This window comes from Nilaparvata lugens, chromosome 13, assembly GCF_014356525.2.
Source record: "Nilaparvata lugens isolate BPH chromosome 13, ASM1435652v1, whole genome shotgun sequence".
In the NCBI taxonomy this organism is placed as follows: domain Eukaryota; kingdom Metazoa; phylum Arthropoda; class Insecta; order Hemiptera; family Delphacidae; genus Nilaparvata; species Nilaparvata lugens.
In genome coordinates this window covers 1,753,749-1,768,686 of record NC_052516.1, presented here as the reverse complement: position 1 = coordinate 1,768,686, position 14,938 = coordinate 1,753,749, and the positions used below count along the sequence as shown (strand labels likewise).

Below are 14,938 nucleotides of genomic sequence, written 5' to 3'. Positions count from 1 at the left end.
AATACGTTTCGATTTTTTAGTATGGTGTAGGTCTATAAATTCAAAGCAAAACCTGACCTTTTGAAATATGAATAAAAAAAATAACATTTCATTTTACATTATGCTATTATTTATAATTGATCCTTGCCATTGATTTTGGAATAGAAATTTCAGTATGCTACCTATTGAGTTGGAAAGTGTTTTTGTTTTGAATAAAAACTGGAATAATAATTGATTATTGTTATATTATTATTATTAATATGTTGAATATGGCATTGATCAATAATATTCACATTGGGAGATAAAATTCCAAGGCAATCCTTGTATTATTTTTCATGAAAATTTCCAGGTTATGTCACAGTCGTAAAATGAGGTTAGTTTTTACGCATAATCTTATGAAGAGCTATATTCCAAAATTAACTTGCAAACTATAAATTATGAATTTAGATGGACTAATTCAAATAATTTAAGTATTCCATGACATTTATTTGGCTATTCATCCACTCCAAAACAATATCTGAATTGTGTTTGCTCGGTTAAGTCTAGAACCTAATTAATTTAAACCCTACCTCAGTCGAGGGTTTAAAATCACGCTGTTTCAAGTTCTGGACTTAACGATTTTTGATAAATCCTTGTCTCGGAAAGAGACGAGAATCTAATTCAAGTTTTGGATTTATAAGCCTTTCACTCAGAAAGTGAAATTATAAACTCCAGGTTCTAATGTGATCTCTCAACTCCAGGGTCTATTTGAGTCCTCGACTACGTTAACGCTCTGACTCGGAAAGCCAATGTTCTGACTCCAGAGTTTAAAGCCCGTTAAAGTCTAAAACTTGGCTAAATCCCAAGCTCAGAGACCGGCCCTTTAAGTTTCTTAGGTAGGAATCATCTATTCTGAAGGAATTCTGTAGCAAACGACTCTATTACCACTTAATTGAAACTCATTTTTCTCACGTTCACAGTCTCTATATGGAAGCAAAGATGGGAAGAGGCCAGGCCGAACCCCTCCAGGACGTCCTTCAGGAAATCCAGGAAACCCAGGAAACCCAGGAAACCCAGGAAACCCAGGATCTCCTAGTTTCCCAGGATTCCCTCCAGGATTTCCCACATTCCCAAATATGCCTGGATTCCCATCTGGAGGGGGTGACGGTGGAAATCGAGGTAACCCCACAGGACCTAAAGGTTTCCCCAGATTCCCTGGATTCCCCACGTTCCCTTCAGGAGGTGATGGGATGTTCCCCTCAGGACCTACTCTGGGATTTCCCAGAATGATCCCAGACATTCCCAACAATAATTTCCCTTTCGGACCTGGGGGTGGATTTGATGATGATGATGATTTTGGGATCAACAATGGTGGTTTTCCATTTGGATTTAACAGACAATACACTACTACCTCAGGGGATGGGACACATTCTGTAACTGTGACATCTACTAGATCCTTCTCATCTCCTATGTCTTCTGGATCCTTGTCTTCAATGTCAGCTTCTGCACCTGATTCAGAATCTACTCAGGAATCTCCGGATCTGTGCATTAACGGGACAATCGACACGATTTTCAACTCAGCAAATGGAAGCACTTTTGTGTTAAGAGGTGAGAAACGTTCACTCAATCATCTGAATTTATTCTATTATACTACATGATAGATTCACTTGAAGATACGACAAGGAATTCCCAGTCGTATCTAGTCTAGTCTTGTATCGATTCAAGTCAAGTTCTTGTATCTTATCAAGTTTAATGATTCATAATTGCTTAGAAAACAATATTGATTCAATTTGAGTTTCAGTTTGGTCTATCAGCATTCCTTGTGAATAGTATTTCATTATTGACAATCACTGAACAACTATTATTTCGTGAAATAAAATTCAATTGTACATGTTGTTCGATCCTGAGTGTCGGTTGCATGGAAGCCGGTAAAATTTCAATCGTGATTGCTTTCCCAATCAGAGAAGCTTTCTTTCCAAAAAGCCATCTCCGATTGGTTCTCGTAGAATTACGATTAGAATCTAACCGGCTTTTGTGCAACGGGGTCTTCAACTTTCAACGTCGAGCGCTTAGCTCTAGGGACAAACTTATTCCGCTAGATCACTCCAGCTGTACTAATCACTTGCTGCCCGAGCATCGGGCTGCCCGTGCTTTAAAGGTACACATACCAGCAGCTATTATTGTGTCTATGAAAGAAGTTTAAGCATCAACTTTATTCATCAAGAACAGCTCTATAAGTTGCTATGAATTTGAAGTCTATAGAACGAACATTGAATGTGAAAAAGGAGTTTAAAATGCATAAAAATTTAATTTTTTTCAGATTTTCAAAAACAAAGTTGACGTAATTTTTGCTATATTGAAGAGGAGACTTGCATATTTTTCTGACCAGCAGTTTTTGTAGGGTATGTGTACCATCTGCCTCAAAAAGTGACTTTTGAAGCCCTATTGTTAGCTAACTGAAGCTGATAAAAATATTTCAATTGCATAGATTATGTCCTAAGAACCTGTCTAATAGATTAGAAAAAGGAAAAAAAATGTTGAATGCACAACCTTAATGGTAATTTGATAAGATAGTCTAATTGAAATTAACTAATTCAATTTTTAGCTCTGAAAATGTAGTTTTTATCAGTTGTCCAAGTTGAGAAATCCTTCATGAATAAACTTATAATTTCTAATAATTTTCTTTTGACAGGTGACCACTATTGGAAATTGAAAGAGCAAAGAATCGCAGACGGATATCCAAGACTGATTTCACAGCGTTGGTCTGAACTTCCTGCAAATATTGATGCAGCTTTCACTTATATGAACTGGAAGACATACTTTTTCAAGGTGAGAAACCTATTCACAAGAATAAGAGCTAGAGCTAGCTGTTTTAACTACTTGTTAGAGGTAGGGAGAAGAATCGATTCTTTGATGAATCTTGGATCACAGATTGGAAGGTTAAGAGGGGAATGTAAAAACCTGGTGTGGCGCACTCACACAACTTTCCTTGCCGTTATGAAAAATGATCACCTGACGCTAGTGTTCCCGCGCATCTCAAGTCTACTATTCAAATATCCGAGCCAGCTGGTGACAGAACAATAACGCTGGAGACACACGAAGTCTGCAATCTCTTCATAGTGAATGATTTAATAGAATCAACTGTTGCCAACAGTTTGCAATTGGATAATCACATTTTCTCGAATTTTGAGTTTATTTTCAATTTAAGGTGAAAATGTTACTGAACATTAATTGTTGAGATTTTCATGCTCAATCTTCTCCATTTAAATTTTTTTGTTTGAATTGTATCTGAAGCCTGATAATTGAGGTACCGGGTCCCAGGTACCGGGTTCGATTCCCGGGCTGGCAACTAATTTTTGGATAGTAGTTCTCATCGAATTTCCATCTAGCTGTTAGCCCTGTTGTCAATGTCTGCAGTAGCAGAGGTCTTCGGGGTGATTTGCAGCATTTATTTAGGATTTTCGTTCAATAATAATTATATATTAATTAGCATTTGAATAAATGCATTCTCTATTTAATTCCATCTGTAACTAGTTGGCCGCTATGGCTTCGTATAAAATGAGCGCTGCTATCCAGAGATTGTCAGTTTGGTGTAAGGGCAAGTATTCCTGACTAGCAATTGGGAGGTACCGGGTTCGATTCCCTGGCTGGCAACTAATTTTTGGATAGTAGTTCTCATCGAATTCCCATCTAGCTGTTAGCCCTGTTGTCAATGTCTGCAGTAGCAGAGGTCTTCGGGGTGATTTGCAGCATTTATTTAGGATTTTCGTTCAATAATAATTATATATTAATTAGCATTTGAATAAATGCATTCTCTATTTAATTCCATCTGTAACTAGTTGGCCGCTATGGCTTCGTATAAAATGAGCGCTGCTATCCAGAGATTGTCAGTTTGGTGTAAGAGCAAGTATTCCTCACTAGCAATTGGGAGGTACCGGGTTCGATTCCCGGGCTGGCAACTAATTTTTGGATAGTAGTTCTCATCGAATTTCCATCTAGCTGTTAGCCCTGTTGTCAATGTCTGCAGTAGCAGAGGTCTTCGGGGTGATTTGCAGCATTTATTTAGGATTTTCGTTCAATAATAATTATATATTAATTAGCATTTGAATAAATGCATTCTCTATTAATTCCATCTGTAACTAGTTGGCCGCTATGGCTTCGTATAAAATGAGCGCTGCTATCCAGAGATTGTCAGTTTGGTGTAAGGGCAAGTATTCCTCACTAGCAATTGGGAGGTACCGGGTTCGATTCCCGGGCTGGCAACTATTTTTTGGATAGTAGTTCTCATCGAATTTCCATCTAGCTGTTAGCCCTGTTGTCAATGTCTGCAGTAGCAGAGGTCTTCGGGGTGATTTGCAGCATTTATTTAGGATTTTCGTTCAATAATAATTATATATTAATTAGCATTTGAATAAATGCATTCTCTATTTAATTCCATCTGTAATTTATTTATTATTATTAAATCTCTTATCACTTATAAGATAGAGTATTTTGAGGAAAATAATTCAAATATTGTCATATCTACTCATTTATCGATAAACTTTTCTCGTTCATTAAGTTATCAAACTCAAGGATGCAAGGGGTCTTGCAAGACATGGCTATACATTATTGCTGTTAACTTGAAGAATCAGTAGAGTGGAGTGATCCGTGGTCCAGTGGATAGAGTGCTTGCGTAGCAGCATAGAGATCCCGGGTTCAAACCCTCTCACAACCAAAACTTTTTTAACCAGATCACTCCCGTGTTATCGGATGGGCACGTTAAATTGTCGGTCCCGGCTGAAGTATGACAGTCGTAAGGCTCTCATTGACGGCTTAAATTATATATTCAGGCGGTGGGAGCTTCCCGCAAGGGACTCCCCACCAACAAAAGCCATACGAATTTACTTTTTCAATAGAGAGTGAACTGGAAGGTCATAATAATGGAGTATCAATTCTGGATAGAATTCATACTACAACCTTGTAGCGCAGTCCTATGCTATCTTCATGAAACAACCTTCGAATAAAAAACAACAGTAAAGATTGAAAGATTCACTCCCTAACACTGTTCCATTAATGTTGCTTTGATTCAATGTTTACATGACAGAATTGTATTTTTTCTATTCCAGTTCTCATCCTGACGATTTTATTGTATTTCTTGCTGCAATTGGGAGGGAGGAGTTGGATTTTTCATTTTAATTTATTGACTTCAATTTACTTTCCTCAACAGGGTTCCCAGGTATGGCGTTACAGCGGTAGGACACTGGATGAAGGTTTCCCTCAGCAAATAAAAGAAGTATTCCCTGGAATTCCTGATGATATTGATGCTGCTACAGTATGGAGTGGGAATGGGAAGATATATTTCTTCAAAGGTGAGAAAAAATCCAAAAATGCTGTTTCAAAAAGATGTTCGTTGTATATTTATAAATTAATTTATTTATTTATTAGAACAGTCACAAACACGATATTTGGAAAGAGAAACAGGCAATTGCCCAAAACTTCTTCAATTCCTTGATTTTGGCACATAAATAGTCCAAAGTGAGGTTAAGTTTAAAATTTCTGTTTTCACCAAAGATTAACACTCAGAGAATACGTATTCGAGATATGACTGATGAATTTTGAATTTCGAAGGGTTGATAAGAACCGGAAATAACACTAAACAATCCGAAAGTTTCAATAATATTGAAATAAACTTGAAAATTTTGAGCAGAAAAAGGTAGTAAATATAGTATCATTTACATTAGAATCTATGATAAACGACAAGGGAAGACAGCATAATAGCAGTTTTCTTTTTTCTATGATAGTAAAATATACTTCATCACTAGAAACCTAAAGGAAGGCTCCAATTTTCAAAGGTTGAGTGGCGGAGAAGACTAAAACAGGGAAATCCAATAGTTTTCAATCTCATTTCATTCCATTTTCTGATGACATTCAAGATCAATCGAGGTCTCAATCATCAGAGAATTCATCTATGAAGAGCTCTGCTAATGGATATCAACACTTGTTGGATAACTAATTCATTCTACTCTCTAGTCTTTCCTAATTGGTAGACAGTTTGTGATGTAACTCTGCATTCTGCCAGTAGACGGCAGCACATCTTGGCTCATATTCTAAACTCCGCCTGCTCTCTCCTCCGATTGGTTGACAGCTTGTAAGTTAATGTGCTTAACTCTGAAATTTGCCGATAGGTGGCAGCATCATTCTGCTGGGTGATGAATTCATATAGGAGAGTTGTTGATTCACTTCTTGAATGAGAGAGCTGCTTCTCTCCAATTGAAAAGTAGTTATTTAGAGCATTTTTTTCCTTTTTGTAAAAAGTAAAGAACATTTGCAACACAGTTGGATGTATCAAGACTTCTCGCATGAAGTAAGATTGAAAATTGAATTGAATCAAATTCTTGATTAGCCATAAAACCTTACAATTCCCAAAACAAATATACTACTCATAATATAATAATAATACTAATATTAATTGAAACAAATTTGAGAAATTGGTTTCGATTGATCGTGCACAGTAGAATGGCTTTAATTTTGAATAATTAAGATAGAGGCCCGGTCGCACAACAGCACTACCGGCGTGAACAAATCCGTAGTGCATTCGTGTAACGTCAGCACAGGTAGGGCTCCTACACCAATAGAAATTTGTTGACTTCAGCTGATCTATATCAGCTAGTGTTTCAATAATTGGTGTGGGAGCCCTACCTGTGCTGACGTCACACGAATGCACTACGGATTTGTTTACGGAGGTAGTGACAACAGACAACTGTTAAATTTTAGCCGTGATTAATTTCACGAGAGCCAATCAGAGAAGGCGTTTTTGAAAAGACTGCTTCTCCGATTGGTTCTCCTGGAATTAATCACGGTTAAAATTTAACCGGCTGTTGTGCAACCGGCACAGAGAGTTTACATCAATATAGATTCTGGAATGGATAGAATAAATAAATAATATAAAAATGAATTCTATTACGTTGTGCCTATCTTAACCTATTAGTTGTAATTTGAAGTTCTCTCAACGCTTTTTTAGAATGTCTCATCAATTTCTATAAAGGATTCCGTTAGTATCTCCAAAAGAGCTGAATTATCTTACAAATTCATTCTTCATTCTTTATTCATTCAAAATAATAAGTACATTATCGAAATGATAGGGAGTGGAGAAATAAGGAAGATTTGTGCTATTCCCATGAGCATAAATTAGTTGATATTGAGAATTGGATCAGATCATTGGGCTAATGGCACTTTATATTATTTATTATTCAAGATTTATTATTCTGTTTTTTTTTTTCAAAAGGAAATTTTTTGTGATCAAGTGAGTATCGGGCTTGACTCACTCTTATATTTGTTAAAATCAAGTTTGGTAACCCCAACACAATTTTCATTACAGGGGTACCTTATTATTGTTTCTTGTACCATACAGTATAATAGACTAATTATTTAGCAGTATAATTGTGTAACAAAGAAATATTAGGTATATTGTATTGTTTCGTTTTTTTTAAAGAAATATGAATTTTTTTTATTTATTTACTTTTTTTATGAGCATAAGTAGTTGGGAAATGTGGCTAATGACTTTTGGTTATATTATTATTATGACTGCATAATGGCGATGTTTAAATGAAAAATATTTCTTTGTATTCTTACATTGTTATATTTTTGAGCCATATTATTTTATAAATATGGGTAATAACTTAATATTTTTGTTTTGATTATTTTCTTGTAATATTGTACTGTTGTTTATGAGAAGCAATACATTCTATCCTATTCTATTCCTCTCTCAAATTTAGGTAATACATAGTTCGAAATAGGTTAATTAAATTAAATTCAATCTTCAACGAATTGAACGCGTTTGAAAGCAGAATCCATTTTTTCCAGTTTCTAAAAAGAGTTTCAATAGAGCTGATTTGTCTTAGATTGAATTCGAATCAATCTTCAACGTCTTGAACCAGTTAAAAATCAAAATTGATTTTTTAGGTTCCAAATTCTGGAGGTTTGACCCTACCCAGACACCCCACGTGAACAAGGCCTATCCGAAACCTATTTCCTACTGGGAAGGGCTTCCTGACAACCTAGATGCGGCCTTCCAGTCTTCCCAAGGGCTGACCTACTTCTTCAAGGGAGAAAACTATTACAGGATAAACGATAAGAAATTCGCAGTAAGTGATCCCTGATTCACATGAGTTTATAATTTTCACTAGGGGTATATATGTAATTTGATTTCAACTATTTGAATAGAATATTTACTATAGCAAAATCCATGTTATAAAAATATCCTTCCCCTTAACTCTCTACCAAAATGAGACAGAAAATAGGCAACTATGTAGTACAACAGAGTAAAAACACTGTTAAAAGATAACAACTTGTAACAGTTGTCTCTGGTATAGTGAGGTCCACGTTAAATGACAGTGTTTGATTAGCAATGGTATTGCTATCCTTGTCTATCATTCAACAAAGCAGATAGCGCTATCTCTTTCTCGCTGTGCTCTGCTACCAGATCGTCTTTCAACAATGTAGAATTGATAATTAATTTACAAAATATTTCATCTCAATTATGAAAATTCGTTATGAAGTTATTGAAAAATATAATTTTTCGCTTAATAAATTATGATTGTTTGTTTCAAACGAGGATGAACAATTGATATTACATCAATAAACCTGTATCAGCTACCGTCTATAGAAGGCATTGACAAGACAGAGGATCGGCAACGTTGTTCTGCTATCTTTCTCCACTGTCATTATAAAGGTAGGCGCACACAGATCGTCATCAGACGGATGGATCGGACGATTAGATTTGATGCATTGCTTTCAATTGGAGTGCACATACCTTTAAGATGCGGATAGGTATGCGCACTCCAATTGAAAACAATGCATCAAATCTAATCGTCCGATCCGTCCGATGCTTGCCGTCCGTCCGATGACGATCTGTGTGCGCCTACCTTAACTTAGACCTCACTATAGTCATAGAGAAACAAATAGCTTAAGTAGATATCCCATGGTATAGGACGTTTATGTCGCAACTTTTACTGTTATCTCAAGCCGATAGTCCGCGTAGTTCCCTTGAAACTGTGTGACGCTTGTAGTCTCTCATACTGTGCCGTTCATACACTCTCACCCCCCCCCCAACAAAACAGTAGAAATCTACAATAATCAACAGTTGTTAGGTTGGCACCAAGTTAAAGATTGAAATGCATTTATCGCGGAAAAAATGATTGGGCACTGCTACTTCAATCAGAGGTATTCCTGGGAATATTATATTAATAGCCGTCAGTATCTTACTAGCCGTATCACTAACCTTTTTCTTTTTTGAATTAAGATATCTATGATACCTTGTTTAGTTTCAGTACAACCTACAAAGAGGCTACCAATTCTCTCTATTTCATTTTATCCTATTTGAGTTTTTCATTTCAACTTAGAGACTAGATTTATTAATCAATGTAAAATTTCATGATTTATTCAAACTCCTATATGTTTAGCATCTTCTTTGGAACGACAACAAACCACTGGTCACCCTTGTCAGCTGGTCCCCAACTCAGACTGAGATTATAGATTATATTTTATTCAATTAATTTATATATTTATACATATTTCATACATTCTTTGTAAGATATCCAGAACAGTAAATTAGAAGTTTCCAATTACTATTTCTCTTTACCAAATGTATAAAGTTATGTTGGCTAACATGTACCAATCATATTCAATGTTTACTTTTACCTTTTGTCAACTTGAGAATGTGACCGGTGTGGTCTAGGGATGGGTATCGAAAGACAAAGCATCGATGTTTTGAACATCGATGTTTTTTTCATCCTAACATCGATAAGTGAAAAACATCGAACAGTGAACATCGATGTTAAAAACATCGATGTTTGATGTTGAAACATCGATGTTTTTAAACATTTGACAACATATGTGTGTTTTTATTCAATCATGGAACGGTTCTACAATATTGACAATGACTCAGTCGAATTAATCACTATAGTTGATAGTAGTTTAGCATTTAATAGTATTTCAACAACTGTTCTTTATAATGAATTTCTGTGTAAATATTCACCTTTTTTATTCATGTTTCATGTTTTTGGCTTCTCATTGCAAAGAGATATCAAATCATATCAAAATACCAAGATTTTATACACTATATTGCAAGAGATACACTATTATAAATCAAGTATTGATGGTTGTTAATTTTGAGAGATTTTGTAGAAGTTGATTGTTTACTCCATAATTGTTGCAACTTCTATTTATTATTTTATTTATTTAAAAATTTTACAAAGTAACACTGATCGGGAGAGGAAAACTATAAGAGGATAATTTTTATAAGGATACTCCTTGTACTATTCCTCCCCCAAATCATTAAGATAACATTTTGAATGTCTGAAATAGGGTTATGATTAATTTTACTTGAATTGTTTCACTTTTCTAAAATGTAGTCCATTTTCCCTCAAAAACAACGGAGACTCATCAAAATTTGAACCTGTTTGCAAACGCACACCAAATTCTCCATCTACATTTTTCACCAAACTTTCCACTAAAATTTCCAAAACTTGTCCTGTTTTCAGGTGGACACAGCCACTCCCCCCTTCCCACGTGATACCAGCAAAAAATGGTTCGGATGCGATTCTAATTCGCCAGCACACCATCTAGCGGCAATGTTTCCATCCTATAGTAGTTCAAATGATAACAGCAACATACCGGATACAGGTTAGTAGTTTCACTTTCACCTGTCAGAGGTACTCAGAAATGACTTATAACATGAATGATGCTTCTCATTTAAGCTATGCTGACAGTATGCATCCAGGACAGAGTAACCGTGCTCATTGGAAATTTTGTATTCTTTATTCATTATTTACACAATAATTACATCATCAAAATGATAGGGAGAGAGAAAATAAGGTAACCTTGTGCTATTCCTCTTCCAAATTTAGATAAGGTTACACATAGTCCGAGATAGGTCAAGTCTTGTAGTTGTTTACTTCACACAGTTTTCAGTTCTTATTAAACCCTCTTATTTCTGAGTTAATATCATATATAATCTACAGATGGAAATTACTGAGATATTGCAATTATTCAAAACCTAATAAATTAATAATTATTATTAAACGAAAATCCAAATTAAATGCTGTAATTCACCCCGAAGACTTCTGCTACTGCAAATATTGACAACAGGGTAAACAGCTACTTTTTACGAATTCGATGAGTGCTACTATTCAAAAATTATTTGTCAGCCCGGGAATCGAACCCAGTACCTCCTAATTACCGGTCAGGAATGCTTACCCTTACACCAAACTGACAATCTTTGGATAGCAGCGCTCATTTTATACGAAGCCATAGCGGTCAGCCAGTTAACAGATGGAAATTACTGATATATTGCAATTATTCAAAAATGAATTAATTATTATGATAAAATTATTTCAAAATTTTTTGAATGATAGCGTTTATCGAATTTCCATCTAGCTGTATGTCAATATTTGCAGTAGCAGAAGTCTTCGGGGTGAATATCATTACAGAATTTAATTTGGATTTTCGTTTAATAATAATTAATTTCATCAGCATTTGAATAATTGCAATATATCAGTAATTTCCATCTGTAAACTGGTTGACCGCTATGGCTTCATATAAAATGAGCGCTGCTATCCAAAGATTGTCAGTTTGGTGTAAGGGTAAGCATTCCTGAACGGAAATTAAGAGGTACTGGGTTCGATTCCCGGGTTGACAGATAATTTTCGAATAGTAGCGCTCATCGAATTTCCATCTAGCTGTTTACCCTGTTGTCAATATTTGCAGTAGCAGAAGTCCTCGGGGTGATTTACAGCATTTAATTTGGATTTTCGTTTAATGATAATCATAATTATTTTAATCTCTGAAAACCGATTCATAAAGTTCTATTGATTTGTGAATAGAATGTTGTCAAGAATTGAGTGTACTGAAGTCTGCACAGAAAAGTGCAAGATCACATCAGGCCATTTTAGAGGCGTTTAGAGACGAGTCGGCAGGGTAGAAAGCTAACTGATTATCAGCTGATTGGATTACCTACCGTTCAGGAATCAGTCTAAATGCCTCAGGAAAAATGCCTTATGTGTTCTTGCCCCAACTAAGAGTCAGCATCAGAGAAGCGATTGGATAACCATAGAATAACCACAGAGTTACAGAGTAACTCCACAGAGTTATTTAGCTATTTAGTTACATTTAGCCTGGGGTACTTTTTTGTAAGTTGTGTAACTCTGAATGATTGAATAAAAAAAAAACTCAATCAATTCTGTGAGCAGTGTTTCTCAAACATTTAGTTCGCCTTCCTTCTTCAAGATACAAGAGGGGTCAAGCCACACAAAGCGATTCTCAGATGAGTCGGCAGGGCGGAAAGGTCTCCGATTGGCTGATTATCAACTGATTCCTGAACGTTAACCCCATCAGCGTTGGGCGTTTGGGAATCAGCTGATAATCAGCCAATCGGAGACCTCCCTGCCCTGCCGAATCATCAGGAAAACGCTTCATGTGGCTTGGCCCTAAGCATTGAAGAAACAATGTATAGGTTTTCTCTGCCCTAAGCTATGAACTGGCTCTCATATCTGGTTGTGTATTATCGGTTTATACTGAATAAGATACTTTATTAGGTAAATTGTGAGATAAATCGATCCTTTGCAAAGTTGATTGATTTCAAGAAGTACGGCCTCGGACTTGAAAACCGATTTCGAGCCGGAAAAATATCATTTTCTGCTCTAGGTGCGAAATATACTATTTCTACAGTATACAGTACAATGAAATTAACAATATTATAAATAAATTTATATGAAAATGCACTATGGCATAAGTGGAACTTGTTCGCCAGCAGTGAGTGCGATTCCAAAATAAAAATATTATAACATGAATTAAAACTAAAAGTGGATATATACTATAATACAAATCGTAAAAGAATCAAGAAAAAGGTATTATAACAGACGGATTACGGCAGGGAAATCTGTCGTAAAGGGAAGTGGAATAGATATTTATTTACCTCATTTATGCATTTCGTGACTGATTCACCTTGATCCATTACAACCAAGCAGGCACCCTTGCATTGTTCAAATTTCCCTTCTATCACACATCAACTATGAAGATTATTTAATTATTGTAAGAGAATAGAAAGATTACCAGTTCGACATTTTTGTTCTAACAGGACTCATAGAAGACTTCCTAGACGCGAACACTCCATGAAAAGTTGGAATCCACCTGCAATGGAAAATTGATTAATTAATTAATCAATCAGGATGAATGGATTATCAGCATCATCGAGAGTAGCTGAACTTCAATAATTAGAGTAAGGTTTGAAATATGTGTTCATTAACTTGTAAATATAATGCGAATAGAATTAGAATTATTATAGAGGATAGATTTAGGAGAAAGTATTTTGTAACAATAAATTTATATCGAAACATGTTTTTCTACAATTCTCATTTACTCCTAATTCTAATTTTACAAATTACTGTTACTGAGAAGGTTATCAACAAAATAAAATTCTAGTGATTTACTTAAAGAAAAAAATTATCGTGATCTTATGAAAATGTAGTATGAAAGTAAATTTATGTGAATTCACATTGATTCATCCATGCACAAGCATATTGACAATGAAATTGTAACAATATAATTTATACTATAAAGAAGGGAAGAACTGGCTTATACACATAGGGGATAGGAAATGAATCATGCATGACGAATGACGCATCATCACGACTCAACTACTCAACTCATTAACTTGAAAAATGTTGCATATCCTATTATATTAAGCGAGCAGTTTCTGTATATATATTTGATTATTCATATTTATTTATTTATGTCCAACGGATCTCGTGAACGGCTCCAACGATTTTCATGAAATTTGGAAAATTTGCACTAGGTCGTATCCTTGGAAAAACTCGCTGAAGGACAATAATTATTCATCCTTGGAAAAACAGATGATAATCTCGTCATATGTCGATAACAGAAGATGCGTGTGCCTGTGTGGGAGATCAGCTGTGTAATCAATCAGCTTACCATATCTCGCGAGAAATCTAGAAATTTTAATAGACTCGATCAAAATAATCTGATTTGTTGACATGACATGATATATCATAATATTCAAAGTTAATCATTATTTCACAGTTTTAAGTGATTAACGAGGTTTATTTGTTATTCAATTTGTTTTGTAAACAATCTATATCAGAACTTTTCTGTTTTCAAATATTTGGACTGAAAATTGGACCTGAATTCAAGTGAATGGAACATAACCTACTTTTTGGACCATTTATAGTGTATAAATCAAAATTCGGGCAAGAAACAGTTTCGGGCTGCGCCTGTTAGTCCTTCCTCAATCATTTTGAAGAGATGTGTTCTGTTTATCAATAAATAAATAACGAACGAAGCTCGGTGCCCTAATATTAGATTCTTTATTCACCGAGGATGGTGGTAGGCCTATTTTAAATTTTTAAAGATTTCATTACAAGTTTTTAACTAGCCCGTTGCGCAGCACGGGTTACCTTCTAGTAATGGATATAATTACTGTGTTAATTCTCTGTCCGTGTTCCTACAGGAATAGTATATAAAACTGAATTTGTATCAAAATGAAAGAAAATTTAATTTTAATTTTGAAAAAATGAAGTGAGCTGGAAAGAGTAATAAATTCTATAATCAATCCGCTTTCAATTGTGATTGATTTGTAATCTGGATTATTTTCTTCTCTTATTCGAAATTCTATATTGTTATTTTTATGTCTCTTTCTATTTCTATATTGTTTTTTTTAAAGGCAAATAAATTGTTCTGATTTGAATCATCCATCACAATATTCTGATGAGTATCAAGTTGATTCATTAGAATCAGGAAGAAAAGAAACTGAAAACTTAATACTCAGGAAAGTTTCCCAAAAATATCAAACCTGACGTCTTTCGTAGAATTGAGGATGACAAATGATTATTTTGTTTGATCTTCTTTGCGGTGACTTTTGTGGTTTCCGAATCTTCATAACAATGAGAAACCGATCTGTCAAGGAAAAAAGTAACACCAAAGGAAA

General features: G+C 35.0%; 1 protein-coding gene across 1 annotated transcript in view; it reads left to right on the top strand.

Moving 5' to 3' along the window:
- LOC111058731 (matrix metalloproteinase-14) overlaps window positions 1-13,334 on the top strand; it is a 34,512-nt gene extending 21,178 nt beyond the window's left edge. Inside the window, 6 exon segments of the mRNA XM_039439557.1 lie at window positions 939-1,566; window positions 2,651-2,787; window positions 5,165-5,306; window positions 7,900-8,081; window positions 10,479-10,620; window positions 13,073-13,334. Coding sequence (XP_039295491.1) covers window positions 939-1,566; window positions 2,651-2,787; window positions 5,165-5,306; window positions 7,900-8,081; window positions 10,479-10,620; window positions 13,073-13,110 — 1,269 coding nt within the window. The 3' untranslated portion in view covers window positions 13,111-13,334.
- Window positions 13,335-14,938: the final 1,604 nt, after the last annotated feature.